At 44.8% G+C, this 16718-nt stretch overlaps 1 protein-coding gene across 1 annotated transcript in view; it reads right to left on the minus strand.

Moving 5' to 3' along the window:
- Nucleotides 1-2299: 2299 nt before the first annotated feature.
- LOC132883907 (cytochrome c oxidase subunit 7A2, mitochondrial) overlaps nucleotides 2300-16718 on the minus strand; it is a 28160-nt gene continuing 13741 nt past the window's right edge. Inside the window, exons 3-4 of the mRNA XM_060918020.1 lie at nucleotides 4353-4437; nucleotides 2300-2495 (exon numbers count right to left, since the gene is read on the minus strand). Of these exons, the coding sequence (XP_060774003.1) occupies nucleotides 2437-2495; nucleotides 4353-4437 (144 nt within the window). The 3' untranslated portion in view covers nucleotides 2300-2436. The remainder of the gene's footprint in view (nucleotides 2496-4352; nucleotides 4438-16718) is intronic.

The following is a 16718-nucleotide window of genomic DNA, read 5'->3' on the forward strand; positions in this document are numbered from 1 at the left end:
TGGATGTCACAAAATTTTCCTCAGCTGAACACAGATAAAACAGAAGTAATTCTATTTGGGGAAAAAAGATGAAAGACTCAGGATTACCACTATTCTTGACACAAAGGGGATTAAAACAAAAAATATGGTTAAAAATCTTGGTGTTTTCATTGACAGCGAGCTAAATTTTGACAGTCACATGAAAGCAATCACTAAAACGGCATTTTATCACCTAAAAAACATTTCCAAACTAAGAGGACTTGTGTCAAAAAATGATCTGGAAAAACTTATACATGCCTTCATCTCTAGTAGGGTTGATTACTGCAATGGCCTTTTCACAGGCCTGCCAAAAAAGACCATCAAACCACTTCAGGTGATTCAAAATGCAGCAGCTAGGGTTCTCACACGAACAAAAAGAACAGAGCACATTACTCCAATTCTAAGGTCCCTTCACTGGCTTCCAGTAAGCTACAGAATTGACTTTAAAGCATTGCTGCTGGTGTACAAATCTCTAAATGGTACAGGGCCCAATTACCTCTCTGATATGTTGCAGCGGCCTAACCCAATCAGATCTACCAGATCGCAGCAGCAAAATTTACTGGTAAAACCTGTTGTTAAAACAAAGTGTGGTGAAGCAGCTTTTAGTTACTATGCAGTACAGCTATGGAACCAACTGCCAGAGGACATCAAAAATGCTCCTGCTGTTGGCAGCTTCAAATCTAGACTAAGGACCAAGCTGTTCTCAGATGCTTTCTGCTAAATTATTAATATTGTCATCTTTATGTTTTAAACTTTCTTAACTTTTATTCTATTTTATTCTGCTGTTTTTTAATGGAATTTTTACTTCATTTTATTATTTTATTTCTACTATTGTTTAATTCTTATTATTTTTCTTCCCCATTTATTTTATGTAATTTTATTTTCTATTGTTTACTGTTTTGCTTTTACTTCTGTAAAGCACATTGAACTGCCACTGTGTATGAAATGTGCTATATAAATAAACTTGCCTTGAGGGGTTAGGGTTTTCTATCTGTTCAGATCAAAACATGGGCTGTCATTAAGTTATATGAATAGCATTATGTTCTACCGCAAACTCTAAGCAAAGCAAAATAAAAGTTTAGTATTTATACTTATTACATTTTGGTTTCAAGTCAGAATACAGGTATGAGGGTACTCCAAAAAGTTCTCGGCCTCACTCGGAAACTCCCATTTTGGGGAAAACTGTATACTAAAAAGCCTTATATTACTGTGCACAAAAACACAACCGAAAGAAGCAATCAAAGAAAAAAGGAGAGGAACGCTTGGAGCTGGTGTGCTGTTGCTCCAGGACAATGCACCGAACACACAGCACAGGGGGCAAAGTGGCAGTAGCAGCCAAATGTGGCTTTAAACTGTTGCCCCATGCACCTTACTCACCTGACCTGTCACCGTCTGACTTCTATCTATTTCTCAAACTGAAATCCCACTCACGTGGTTGCCATTTTCAGAGTGATGAAGAAGTCATCCTTGCTGTTGAGGATCTGGAGGCTCAAGATGTGACCTTCTGCGAAGGGATAGTGAAGCTTGAACATCGCTGGGTCAAGTGCATTGAAGTTAAAGGAAACTATGCTGAAAAATAATGCAAGAACAATCAATCAATCTTTCTCCTGTGGCATTTTCTGGGTGAGGCTGATAACTTTTTGAAGTACCCTCGTATTCACATTGGTTTGGTCAAATCAGAAAAGCATTCTTGTCTTTCACAGAACCTGAAAGAGTAAGAGCAATGTACCTAATCTCTTTATCCATCACCATGTTCCTTTTAATCTGCCTTTACTTCAGATATCGAAAAAAAAAAAGTCAACAAAACTACTTAAAGAAAAATATGTGAGTTCTTGTTATTAAAAGCAGTTACACCAGATTGTATTCCCTTACTTTTTTACTCTGGGCAGTTATGAGCAGTGTTAAACAGCACATAATAAAAAAATGATTGCAAGGGTTTGCAAGTTGTCAAGTGTCTAAAAATTATTAAGCAACTAAAATTGTTTTTGTTTCTTGTTAACAGTTCTGTCAGAACATTAATGTATTTATTAAGCTGGTGGAAACATCTATGTAGCCTTCACTCCAGCGAGCAACAAGTTACTGAGGTACACCAACGTTCCTCAGTTTTTATCCTGGAGAGCCAAAGACCGTTCCAGTTTGGCATTTTCTCTGTTGAATCTGGTAGCTGGAAAAGGAACTGGGAATGTACTTATGAGGCAGAGTGTTGTTCAGGAAAACAAAGCAAATTATATGCTTTAGTGATTATTAACAGGCTAGAAAGTATTTCAAAGAGAGGCAGAAGTCATGGGAAGCAGATTTTATTGTCCAGAGCTACATACTTGTAGGTTGGTCCCATTATGCAAAAGAATAAATATTACAGGCTTTAAACTCCTTACAACATATACATGGGCATTTCAGCAGAAATAAATCCAGGAGTTTTTATTCCCTTTTCTGTGGGAGCGCTGCTTTGACCAGCTCATATATTACAAAGGCAGTTCCTATAAAACAAAAAATAGTGTCAGGTTACAAGTAGTAAAGACAAAATATATAGTTTGTTTTTTTTGCTTGGTTAAGAGACACAGTTATGGAAGTAAAAAGCTACACTCCAGCTGCCATTACTCTCCTCTGTAACATCATTATAAAAAAATAATCAGATAATAAAAAGTCAGAAAGATGTATGCTGTGTACTCTGTAGTAGGGGCTGGATCAACCAACCAACAAATGTGTTCACTAGTTGCTGATATGCGGAGCTGTTGACCGGTCAGGGTGGTGGAGTCACTTGTAAAGATATTTCTGACACATTCTTTGCTGTTGTTTATTTAACAATTATTTGCTGAAAGCGAATATCTGTGATTATTACATAGCATGAGCTACTTCCGGTAAAATTGTGCGCCCTGACTGGTTCCTTGGCGGGCGGGATTATCCCGTAATGCCCGTGGGAGATTACGGACTCTTTCCAAGGCACCAGCTTTAAATGTTGCAAAAAACAAAACAACAAAAAAAGATGAACTGGAAATCGAAATGGAATCAAAAACAGCCAAAACACAAGACAAACAAGAGTCACCGAGTTCATCTCATCTCATTATCTCTAGCCGCTTTATCCTTCTACAGGGTCGCAGGCAAGCTGGAGCCTATCCCAGCTGACTACGGGCGAAAGGCAGGGTTCACCCTGGACAAGTCGCCAGGTCATCACAGGGCTGACACATAGACAACCATTCACACTCACATTCACACCTACGGTCAATTTAGAGTCACCAGTTAACCTAACCTGCATGTCTTTGGACTGTGGGGGAAACCGGAGCACCTGGAGGAAACCCACGCGGACACGGGGAGAACATGCAAACTCCACACAGAAAGGCCCTCGCCGGTCCCGGGGCTCGAACCCGGACCTTCTTGTTGTGAGGCGACAGCGCTAACCACTACACCACCGTGCCACCCGAGTCACCGAGTTATTCAAGAAATAAGCAACAAGGAGCATTCAGAAACCGCTAACAGAAATTCAGTTTTGAAACCGCTAGCTGTTTATTCTGCATGCATGACTCAACTACGTTACAAATATGGTGTGACTAAAAGCAGCATCACACCTCATTATAATGACCATCTGTTTTAATCTTAGAAATAAAAAAAGCCATATAATAAACTCCTTATTAACCTTGCTTGCTTGGTTAATGAGCAGTTAATAATAACCAAGACGAAGCTGATATTCACTGAGCCTGAGGCGGATAATTATTTTAGTATAAATACTCGGGTGATTACTTTTATTTTTCAAACTTCAAAAGCGACATGTAAATGTAATGTGCGTAGACTTGCGTCGCTTATCTTCACTGAGTCACATAAAATGCTTTGTTTTGAAATCGATAAAATAAATCATAATTCCACCTTTGAATAGTTTCAGACCAAAAGTCATAGCATCTTTAGTACTTTTAGGAACAGCATTTTCTTTCATCATTTGTAATTCTTTCTCACTTATGGTGACGAAGCGATTGGAGCCATTCTGCTGAGTTGCTCAAGGTGATTATCGAGAAATATTCCGAATTTCTTGACCAATCAGAGCGCGCAATTTCCTATAATCACTTCTGTATTTATACTAGTTGGGCTCTTATAAACCTTGACTTTGTCTCGGTTATTATTCACTGATATTCACTTCGCCTTTGGCAAATAATTGTTAATTAACAATACTAATAGACAGCCTACACAGTGCTGTCCTGAATCATTTTTGTGTTAAGTATGAAAGAGATGACTAATCAAATACTTTTTTTTAAATTACTGGTTAACTAGTAAAAACTGAATAGCCATGCAACCCCTCCTGAGGAGGCTTATTGTCTGGCAGATAAAGTTCATTTTCCATCACGTACCCAAGATGGTGAGGCCCATTGTAGTGCGGTAGAGGATGGCATCACCAGCACCACCCTTCAAATGAACTGGAATACCGTTATTCTCCTAAGAGACACCAAAATAAGAGCATATTATTGTTAATCATGCAACAAATTAATAGTCTTGACTTTATTTTTCTAACACATACCACACAAAGTGTCAAGTGACTCAATAATCATGATTTTATTGTATCCTTATTCAATCCTTATTCATAGACCTCTTGATCTTTTTCTTTCTTTCTTTCTTTCTTTCTTGTGATTTTCTTTTCATGTTCACGCTTGACAAAATTCCCACCAAAAATCCCACGAATTTCAACCAACTCGAGAGAGAGCTGATGATTTTCGAGGCACACTGTGAGTGGGCACTTCTGATTTTACAAGCAGATATTGCCACCAGTGATTTTAACCAATACATACGCAACCACAGAATGCTTAAATCCTTCCAGCAATCACAAAGCAATAATTCATATCACTCTGTTTCCATACTAAGTTTTCACTGGAACAATGTTAGCAGTTAAAAAGTCAATCAAAAGAAAGCAGGATGATTAAATTGGCTGTTACACCCAATAGTAGTAGTAGTTAAGACAAAATGTGCTCTCTACACTACAAGCATAAATTAAATAACTATGCTGTGTGTAAAAGCCTGCATGCTGCTAATTTGTCTTTACGTACTATATTAAATGTCGCTGTTAGACTCAAACCAGCAGCACACCATATGCAGGTTAGCGTATTAGAGCCTTGTTCAGCTTAAATATACTTATCTGGTAGACATGTTTCAAGTGCAACAACCTGAGTGTGACATGAACACACACACACAATACAAAGACTTGTTACTATATTACTGATCACATGTATGCTTTTAAATGATGTGGATTTTGCATTCTGGCTCAACATGACAGGATGTATGCTCTGATGCTCTTCATTCTCATATTGTGTTTGGGGGTCCTCTAGATGCAAAACAAATGTTTCACCAGATTAAGATTTAACCATGTCCACATTTTACAGAACAAAATTTTTATTTTTTTAACGTTTGCTCTACTGGAAATTATGCTGTTTGGGGTTTATATTTGTACGTTTATAGCTCATATAACACACACACACACAAAAAAAAAAAAAAAAAACATTTATACCACAGTTCTCAAATTTGATTGATGAGAAAGTTCATTTTCTATCACAGCAGCTTTGTTGTGAGGTTTCTCACATTTCAGCTATATTTTTGCAGAGCTCAAAATTCATGGTGGTCCGGTCGCCCGAGGCGACTTAATTTGTCATTTGGCGGGTAATTCCTATCACTAGCCAGCCCGGCTAGCTAGTTGAAAATAAAAAAAATATATATATGAAGCGAAGATTCAGACTAGGGCTGTGCGATATATCGAATATACTCGATATATCTCCGAAAATTCTGTGTGAAATGCATATAATTATTATATCGTAACTATCGAGTATTTTATGGTCATCTGCCGACTTGCGTTTGTTTCGTGTTTGTTTAAAACATTTTCCGGTGGTTTTCTCCCTGTCCCTCAGGCAATAACGTGAGAGGCTGCCTAAGGGTAAAGAAAACAATAACGTCATGTACTCGCCAACCAATCCCGGGCGACATGTTGGTGCTGAAAGGAACTTCCGGGAAGATTTTCTAGTTTCGGTTGTGTTGCCAGATTGGGCAGTTTCCCGCCCATTTGGGCAGTTTTAAGTGCATTTTGGCAGGTTTTGAACATATTTTGGGCTGGAAAATGTCAGCAGTATCCCCTAGTTTTCAAGTACACGGTTCAAGGCAATATTGGTATGTTTTCTAGGGGTATAATTGAGTTATTTAAACAAAAGTAAATTTTTATTATTATTTTTAAAGGGATAGTTCGGGATTTTTGACATGAATCTGTATGGCATCCCCATCGATAGTGTCGTGCAAACACACTGACCTTACCCCTGACAGCATCCTGTGAGTCCAGTTCTTGTCCAGTTTTGGTCCAGACGAAAGTAGTCCGGCAAGTTTGTTGGGGTCACGAAAGTAAAACGTTTTTCGTCTCAAAACAGTATGTGTTCAAAAGAGTGATATATTTGCATCACAAAACCGTTGTCAAATAAAAAGTCAGACCTCAAAATCGCTTGGTGCTATTTTCTCTCCCTTCTTATCACTGCGCGCTGCCGGCTTCATCCAGCTGCGGCTCCAGCTTCAAGGATAAGCTGGAGCCGCATAAGTAGGAGTCCCGGCGGGTGGTTTGTATTCGATTCGTTTATATCCCGACCTTGTCAGCTGTCAGATTTATGTTCATGGACCCGGTAAGCTGGTAAATAATATATATTTTTTTTCTTTACCAAATTCTAACAGAAAACGAGAGCGCCCGAAAGGGAAAACCGAGAAGAGCCGCCTCACAGCTGTAATGCAAATTGCTTTCCTCCTCAGTATACAAGTGCGCTTCCATGGCAGGGAAAAAGAAACTACCACTGCTGCCTATGTAGTGCCCTATTTATACAAATAGGAGTCATTCAGGATTCAGCCATGACACGGAGCAAAAACATGGCTGAATCCTGAATGACTCCTATTTGTATAAATAGGGCACTACATAGGCAGCAGTGGTAGTTTCTTTTTCCCTGCCATGGAAGCGCACTTGTATACTGAGGAGGAAAGCAATTTGCATTACAGCCGTGAGGCGGCTCTTCTCGGTTTTCCCTTTCGGGCGCTCTCGTTTTCTGTTAGAATTTGGTAAAGAAAAAAAAAAAAAAATTATTTACCAGCTTACCGGGTCCATGAACATAAATCTGACAGCTGACAAGGTCGGGATATAAACGAATCGAATACAAACCACCCGCCGGGACTCCTACTTATGCGGCTCCAGCTTATCCTTGAAGCTGGAGCCGCAGCTGGATGAAGCCGGCAGCGCGCAGTGATAAGAAGGGAGAGAAAATAGCACCAAGCGATTTCGAGGTCTGACTTTTTATTTGACAACGGTTTTGTGATGCAGATATATCACTCTTTTGAACACATACTGTTTTGAGACGAAAAACGTTTTACTTTCGTGACCCCAACAAACTTGCCGGACTACTTTCGTCTGGACCAAAACTGGACAAGAACTGGACTCACAGGATGCTGTCAGGGGTAAGTCAGTGTGTTTGCACGACACTATTGATGGGGATGCCATACAGATTCATGTCAAAAATCCCGAACTATCACTTTAAAAACATTTATTTCTGCAACAGAAGAACAAGACAAGCCCTGAAAGCATGAAACATCCATCAGTATCATATACGTAAGCCTTACGTACAGTACGAGTACGTAATACGTCTTTTTATATAGAGTTTAGGACAAAAAACACTTTGTTTTGCCTAACAATGACTAGCAATATTGCAAAGATGAATTTTAAGACTAAAAACATTATAAAACAGGAGTCTGTACTGCAGTAGGTGTCTTATCATTCAATTTGCCGTTGCATTTAGGAGGAAATTAAACAACCTGTCCTCCTCATCTTCACATGCATGATGGGCCATGTCAAATGATAAATGGGGTAAGATGGATTTATCTATGTGATAATTCACTATGTAAATGATATATATTTACTGTCGAAGGTATGGTTTACTATGTGAGTCACAAAAGCATGTCTTTCCATTCAATGAATGTACTTACCACTAGCTTTTATTATTACAGGGGTGATTATAGTTACTATATGACTAGCTACAACTGGAATGTGCGGATTCTGTTAACGTTTGTAATTATTGTTCCATCCACTATTAGATTAGATTAGTGTGGCAGCGGGGGGCGTGGTCAAGCGCCGGTCTGCGACAGGAGGGCAGAGTCAGGGAAGGTAAGTGGCAGAATCACTACACCTGACAGCAATTAACCTGTGTTTGTGTGTGTGTCTTCCCAGTGACCGCGCCCTATTTAAGGAGGGAGAGCGAGAGCAGAGGGGCTCTTCCCGGAACCAGACGCCGAGTGTGTGTGTGTGTGTGTGTGTGTGTGTGTGTAAACTTGAAACCATTAGTTGTTAGACTGAAAAGTGTAACAATAAAACAGTGTATCAACCTGATCTCTGTCCTTCCGTCCTCTGTGCTCCACTCATACCTATCGAACTGCTACAGTGGTGCTGAAACCCAGGAGAAAGTGGAGCACCAGCTGATCAGCCCCATGGAGTCCTCCCCGTTCGCCGACCTGGTCCACGCCCTCGCCACGGCCCAGCAAAGCCAGCACCAGGCGCTCATCACCCTCTGAAAGGAACAAGAGTGACGCTTCGAGGCCCTGGTGCTGGCCCAGCAAGAAGACCGAGAGGCGTTCCGGCACCTCCTCGCGTCGGCGGGGTCCACCAGCGCTCCTACCGCGGGCCCGTCTCCCCTCACCGTCACCAAGATGGGCCCGCAGGACGACCCCGAGGCGTTCATCACGCTCTTCGAGCAAGTCGCAGAAGCCTCGGGGTGGCCGATGGAGCAGCGCGCGACGCGCCTCCTCCCCCTGCTAACGGGAGAGGCACAGCTGGCCGCGCTACAGCTCCCTGCCGACCGCCGACTGGCCTACGTCACACGTCACTAGGCCGCGGTAGGAGCGCTGGTGGACCCCGCCGACGCGAGGAGGTGCCGGAACGCCTCTTGGTCTTCTTGCTGGGCCAGCACCAGGGCCTCGAAGCATCGCTCTTGTTCCTTTCGGAGGGTGACGAGCGCTCCTACCGCGGGCCCGTCTCCCCTCACCGTCACCAAGATGGGCCCGCAGGACGACCCCGAGGCGTTCATCACGCTCTTCGAGCAAGTCGCAGAAGCCTCGGGGTGGCCGATGGAGCAGCGCGCGACGCGCCTCCTCCCCCTGCTAACGGGAGAGGCACAGCTGGCCGCGCTACAGCTCCCTGCCGACCGCCGACTGGCCTACGTCACACGTCACTAGGCCGCGGTAGGAGCGCTGGTGGACCCCGCCGACGCGAGGAGGTGCCGGAACGCCTTTTGGTCTTCTTGCTGGGCCAGCACCAGGGCCTCGAAGCGTCACTCTTGTTCCTTTCAGAGGGTGATGAGCGCCTGGTGCTGGCTTTGCTGGGCCGTGGCGAGGGCATGGACCAGGTCGCCGAACGGGGAGGACTCCATGGGGCTGATCGGCTGGTGCTCCACTTTCTCCTGGGTTTCAGCACCACTGTAGCAGTTCGATAGGTATGAGTGGAGCACAGAGGACGGCAGGACAGAGATCAGGTTGATACACTGTTTTATTGTCACACTTTTCAGTCTAACAACTAATGGATTCAAGTTTACAGACACACACACTCGGCGTCTGGTTCCAGGAAAAGCCCCTCTGCTCTCGCTCTCCCTCCTTAAATAGGGCGCGGTCACTGGGAAGACACACACAAACACAGGTTAATTGCTGTCAGGTGTAGTGATTCTGCCACTTACCTTCCCTGACTCCACCCTCCTGTCGCAGACCGGTGCTTGACCACGCCCCCCGCTGCCACAATTAGATTAGATAAAACTTTATTGATCCCTTTGGGAGGGTTCCCTCAGGGAAATTAAGATTCCAGCAGCATCATTACAGATAATCAGAGAAAAGAAATAGAGAAAACTTCTAGATAAATTAAAATAAATTAAGTATTTACATATACAAATATAAAAGAATAAGATATGGGGAAGAGAGGAAGGGGGAGGGGGAAGAAAAAAAAAAAAAGGTGGGGAGAGGGGGGGGGGGCGGTAGGAGAGATATTGCACTTTATATTGCACATTGTCCGGTATTGCTTATTGTTAGGCTAGGCTACTGCTCCTTCCCGTCCTCCTGTTACCCCTCCTCCCCCCCCAGAGAGGAGTTGTACAGTCTGATGGCATGAGGGACAAAGGAGTTTTTGAGTCTGTTCGTCCTGCACTTGGGAAGGAGCATTCTGTCACTGAACAGGCTCCTCTGGTTGCTGATAATGGTGTGCAGAGGGTGACTGGCATCGTCCATGATGTTCAATAGTTTGTCCATAGACCTCTTCTCCCTCCAGCTTCATGCCGACCACAGAGCCGGCCCGCCTGATCAGTTTGTCCAGCCTGGATGTGTTCTTCTTGGATGTGCTGCCCCCCCCAGCACACGACGGTGTAAAACAGGACACTGGCAACCACAGACTGATAAAACATCCACAAGAGTTTCCTGCAGACGTTAAAGGACCGCAGCCTCCTAAGGAAGTATAGCCTGCTCTGTCCCTTCCTGTATAAGTGTTTGGTGTTGCAAGTCCAGTTCAGCTTGCTGTCCAGTCACAGCCTGAGGTACTTGTAGGAATCCACAACCTCCACCTCGACTCCCTCGATCAGAACTGGTTGTGACCTTGGTCTGGACCTCCCAAAGTCAATGACCAGCTCCTTGGTCTTCGAGGTGTTGAGCTGCAGATGGTTCCTGTTGCATCACACAGCAAAGTCCCTCACCAGGCTCCTATACTCCTCCTCTCTGTCATCACTGATACACCCAACAATGGTTGTGTCATTGGCAAACTTCTGGATGTGACACAGCTCCGAGTTGTAGCAGAAGTCCGTGGTGTACAGGGTGAAGAGAAGAGGGGCCAGCACCGTGCCCTGGGGTGCTCCGGTGCTGCTAATCACAGTGTCAGACGTGATGTCCTTCAGCCTGACATACTGCAGCCTGTCAGTGAGGTAGCTGGAGAGCCAGGTGACCAGCCAGGGGTCCACTCGCATCCTGTTCAGTTTGTCCTGAAGCAATAGGGGCTGGACGGTGTTGAAGGCACTCGAGAAGTCCAAGAAGAGGATCCTCACTGTGCCATTTCCCTTATCCAGATGCGAGTGGGCTCAGAGTAGCAGGTAGAGGATGGCGTCTTCCACACCGACACCTGTCCGGTACGCAAACTGCAGACAGTCCTGGGCATGTTGTACCTGGGGTCTGAGGAGGCTGAGGAAGAGCTGCTCCAATGTCTTCATCAGATGTGAAGTGAGTGCCACCGGTCGGAAGTCGTTCAGCTCGCTGGGCCGATTCTTTATGGGAACTGGAACAATACATGATGTCTTCCAGAGGGTGGGCACTCTCCCCAGCTGCAGGCTAAAGTTGAAGATGCGTTGGAGTGGTTCACCCAGTTCAGCAGCGCAGGTCTTCAGTAGTCAGGGACACACCTTGTCTGGGCCTGCTGCTTTACTGGGGTGAAGCTTCCTCAGTTGACCTCTGACCTGGTCTGCAATAATGCATAGAGGAGTCTGTGTTGATGTGGGGGAGGAGGGGCTGCTGTGATGACTGGGGAGGAAGTGTGTTGAGGGAAGAAGGATAGATGGCTGCAGTGAGGGAGAGGGTGGGGGGACGTGGGCTGGTTGAACCGACTGAAAAAGTCATTCAACTCACTCGCCCTCTCCACTGTCCCCTCAATGACTCTGGTCTTTCTATTGTGGCCCGTGATGGTTTTCACACCTTCCCAGACCTCCCTCATGCTGTTCTCCTTCAGCTTCTGCTCCACCTTCCTCCTGTAGCTGTCCTTAGCTTCCCTCATGCAGCATTTTACCTCCTGCTGTGCTGCTTTCATCACCTCCCTATCCCTGCTCCTGAAGGCGGCCTTCTTCCTGTTGAGGACAGCTTTGACTTCCTGTGTTACCCGTGGCTTGTCATTAGGGTAACACCGTACAGTCTTAGCGGGGGAGACCACGTCTGCACAGAAGTTGAGGTAATCTGTCAGACAGTGTGTCAGCCCCTCTATGTCCTCACAGTGTGGGCTAAGCAGCACATCCCAGTCCGTGATGTCATAACAGTCCCTCAGGGCATCTTCCATTTCAGGGGACCACCTCCTGATGGAGCTAGTTGTTGCAGGCTGCCTTTGGACCAGGGGGGTGTACTTCGGCTGTAGAAGAACCAGGTTGTGGTCAGACTTCCCTAGTGGGGGGAGGGGTGTGATTCTGTATGCATCCTTCACATTAGCATACAGCAAGTCAATTGTCCTGTTGTTCCTTGTTGGACAATCCACACCCTAGTAAAAAGCAGCCGAAGTAGAGTCCAGAGTAGCGTGATTAAAGTCCCCAGAAATGATGATAAATGCCTCAGGGTGCTGTGTCTGCAGCCTTGCTGTGACAGAGTGAATCCTCTCACATGCAGCGGCTGCCCTCGGAGGGATGTAAACACAGATTTGGATCACGTGACTGAACTCTTTCGGCAGATAATATGGCCGCAGGCTAACGGCTAGCAGCTCCAAGTCCGGGCAACGTAAAGCTGTCTTTACGGAGATATGTCCCGGGTTACACCAGTGATTGTTAACATAAATGATGAGTCCCCCACCTTTGCTTTTCCCGCATGTGTTAGTGTCTCTGTCGGCTCTCACAGCAGTGAATCCCCACAGGTCCACGTTAGCATCCGGTACAAGGTATGTTAGCCATGTCTCTATAAAGATAAATAAGCTGCTCTCCCAGTAAATCCACTGGTTGTTCAGAGCGGAAAGCTCGTTGACTTTATTTGGCAGCGAGTTCACATTCCCCATGATAACGGAGGGAATGGATGGTTTGTAGTGCCGCCGGTTGTCCGCTAGCCTAGCCTTTAGCTTAGCTCCAGCTTTGCAGCCCCTGGGTTTCCTCCTCAACTCAGTCGGGATGGGGTGTCGTATCCTGGCTCGTCCTAGCCTGGGCCCGCCCATCCTAAGTGTGATGCAACACAGGGGCCTGTTGCGAACTTAGTCTGGCAAGGCAAGCTACCTCCAGCTCTTCCAAGCTCCCGAAAAATCGGGAGCCAATCAACTTTGAGCATCTCCAACGGCCCTGGGTAGAGGCGTGTTCAAGGCAGTGACGTAGTAGAACTACGACCGGAAGCCATAGATTGTTTACAGAATCTATGCCGGAAGCGCTTCATTCACTAGAAACATTACGAACATGGAGCAGCGGCAAGCCTTTAACACAGTGGTAGATGCTGTATTGAAAGCATTCAACGGGAAGTTCTCATTGAAAATGGAGCAAAGAGCAGCCCTGGAGGTATTTATCTTCTTCCTGTTACTCAAGCAGTTTCCGTCGCGTCACATACGTCAGAGGAAAGAGTGATGTGATTGGTTTAAGCTTCGTCACAGCCTTTTCTGGCTTCGACCAGTAGCAAACTGAGGCATTTCAGGGAGGCGGGTCAACCACGCACTATGGGAAACGGTTGGGCTTAATATCTTTGCCAGACCAATGCTCGCAGAGCTTTGAAGTTGCGTTAGCCAGACTAGGCTCGTCCCATTGTTTTCAGGGCCAGCAGCTCCTCTCTCAAATAAGTGAGAAAACTGGCTCCTGGTTGCATGTTAAAGTTAAAAATATCCATGTTATATAAGTAAAACACACTACGTCTTTGTAAGAAGAGCAGAAAAGTAAAAAAAAAAAAGGTGGAAAAAAGAGGTTTAAAGAGCTAAAAACTACAGAGCTACTGGAGAGGCAGCCGTCTCACACAGTGCCCATACTAGAATTTTATTTTTTTTTAGAGAAAATTAAAATAAACTCTTACTAGAGATAGATAGATAGATAGATAGATAGATAGATAGATAGATAGATAGATAGATAGATAGATAGATAGATAGATAGATAGAGCCTTTAATAATCCTTTACAGGAAATTACAGTGTCACAGCAGCACAACATTCAGACATCACATCACACATTACCTCACCAATAACTCTAATAATTGAATACTACTATTAATAGGTTAAAATAGATAAAAAAAAATAATAATAATAATACTAAAGCAGAAGGAGTGCAGTTACTTTTGTGCATTATAGAACCTTATAGCAGCTGGTATAAAGGACTTCCTGAATCTCTCTGTTTTACATATTGGTGCAATCAGTCTCTGACTAAAACTGCTATTGTTAACCACTTTCAGGGCATGGAGTGGGTGTTGAGAGTTGTCCAAAATTGCCCTCAATTTACTCAGGGATCTAGCCTCTGTCATCTGCTGAACTGTTGGGAAAACAGTCCCTACCACTGATCCCGCCTTCCTAATTAGCTTGTCCAGTCTTTTGTTGTCAGCAGCACAGACTCCCACACCCCAACATACAACAGCAAAGAAGAGGGCACTTGCCACCACTGAATGGTAGACACTGCATAGTAAGGGCTGACAGATATTAAAAGATCGCAGCCTTCTTAAAAAATAAAGTCGGCTTTGGCCCTTCCTATACACAGTCTCCATATGACTCCTCCAGTCCAGCCCACCATCCAGCTGCACTCCCAGGGACCTATGGTTGGCAACCACCTCCACCTCAGTGCCTCTGATGGTGATTGGTGTTGGTTGAGTCCTTTTCCTCCCTTTCCTGAAGTCCACAATAATCTCCTTGGTTTTTGTGGTGTTCAGCAGGAGGTGATTGTGTGCGCTCCATTCCACAAAGTCATCCACAATGGCTCTATACTCCAACTCATCGCCCCCTTTGATGAGGCCTACAACAGCAGTGTCATCTGAGAATTTCTGCATAAAGCAGCTGTTGGTATTATATTGAAAATCTGCTGTATATATTGTAAACAGAAATGGAGCCAGCACAGTTCCTTGTGGAGCCCCTGTGCTGCTCAAGATGGTACTGGAGACACTGTCCTGCAGGCGCACATACTGTGGTCTGAGGTGAAGGTAGTCCAGGACCCACCGTACAAGCGATGGATCCACCTCCATCTTCTCCATCTTTTCACCAAGGAGTTGTGGCTGGATGGTATTGAATGCACTTGAGAAGTCAAAGAATGTAATCCTTACAGCTGCATCAGAGGTGTCCAGATGTGTATATGCTCTCTGCAGCATATAGATGAGAGCATCATCGACACTGATGTTGGGCTGATATGCAAACTGCAAGGGATCCATATAAGTTGACACACTAGTCCTGATGTGAGAGAGGACCAGCCTCTCAAATGTCTTCATTATGTGCGAGGTGAGCGCAACTGGTCTGTAATCATTATGCTGAGTAGGATGGGACTTTTTTGGAACAGGAACCAGACAAGATGTTTTCCACAGCCTTGGGACCTTCTGCAGACACAAGCTCAGATTAAACAAGTGTGTTAAAATGCCACACAGCTCTGCGGAGCAGGCCTTCAGTAGCCTTGGGCTAATGTCATCGGGCCCAGCTGCTTTCCCTGGCTTCAGTCCTTTAAGCATCCTCTTGACCTGTGCAGTGTGCAATGTCACAGGTGAGTGGAGAAATGGAGGGCTCTGTACAGATGGCATCTCAGAGTTGTTGGAGAGAGGGAGAGTAACAGGAGGAGAGAAAGAAGAAGAGAAAGCATTGACTGTCCGCTGACCAGATGGGGGAGACTGGATTGGTTTGGTGCAGTCAAATCTGTTGAAGTTATTAAGATTATCAGCCAGACCTTGTTCACCAGCAAGCAGTGCCCCACCTTTCTGTTCCATGCCTGTGATCTTTCGCATTCCAGCCCAAACCTGCTTTACTCCACCTTGCTGCAGCTGTTGTTCTAGCTTAAGCCTATATACTTCCTTCCCCTCTCTTATCTTCACCCTCAGTTCCCTCTGAAGTTCTTTCAATCTGTTCCTGTCGCCCATCCTAAACGCCCTTTTCTTCTCATTTAATAAGGCCTTCAAACTACTGGTAATCCATGGCTTATTATTTGGGTAGCAATGAACTACCTTGGATGGCATGACAGTGTCATAACAGAAGATTATATATTGGGTTATGCATTCAACTAGACCGTCAATGTCCTCTCCATACTCCTCACAGAACACATCCCACTCTGTTATCTCAAAACAGCACCTTAAAGCTTCCTCAGCCTCTGGACACCAACCTCTTGATGTCCTGGTTATGACAGGTAACCTTTTAACAGTTGGAATATAAGAGGAAGAAAGGTGAATCATGTCATGATCTGATCGGCCAAGAGGAGGCAGTGCAGTGCATTTGTATGCATTCTGAACATTTGCATACAACAAGTCCAGAGTTTTATCACCTCTTGTCGTACAGTTAACAAACTGCTTAAATGTAGGCAAAGTCTTAGATAGAGAGACATGATTGCAATCTCCAGACACAGCAATGAATGCCTCTGGGTACTCTGACTCAAGTCCTGCGATAGTAGTATGAATGACGTCACACGCAATTTCTGCATTAGCCAAAGGAGGTATGTAAACAACAATGGCGACCACCACACTGAACTCCCTGGGCAAATAATATGGTCTTAAACTAACCGCTAGAAGTTCAATGTCTTCATTGCATATACGTACCTTGATGGTAGCATGATTAGGGTTACACCAGTTGTTGTTAACGAGCAGTATTAGCCCCCCTCCTTTCTGCTTTCCACTCGCTCTAGTGTCCCTGTCCGCTCGTATTGTCCTGAAGCCGGCAAAACTGATCAGAGAATCAGACGTGTTGTCGTCAGCCACGCCTCTGTCAGGCATACTAAACTACTCTCCCGGTACTCTTTCTGGTTCCTAATAAGGGTTTCCAGTTCATCTAATTTGTTTGTTAAGCAACGAACATTTCCCATGGTGATGGATGGAA

This window comes from Neoarius graeffei, chromosome 3 (genome assembly GCF_027579695.1).
Source record: "Neoarius graeffei isolate fNeoGra1 chromosome 3, fNeoGra1.pri, whole genome shotgun sequence".
Classification (NCBI taxonomy): domain Eukaryota; kingdom Metazoa; phylum Chordata; class Actinopteri; order Siluriformes; family Ariidae; genus Neoarius; species Neoarius graeffei.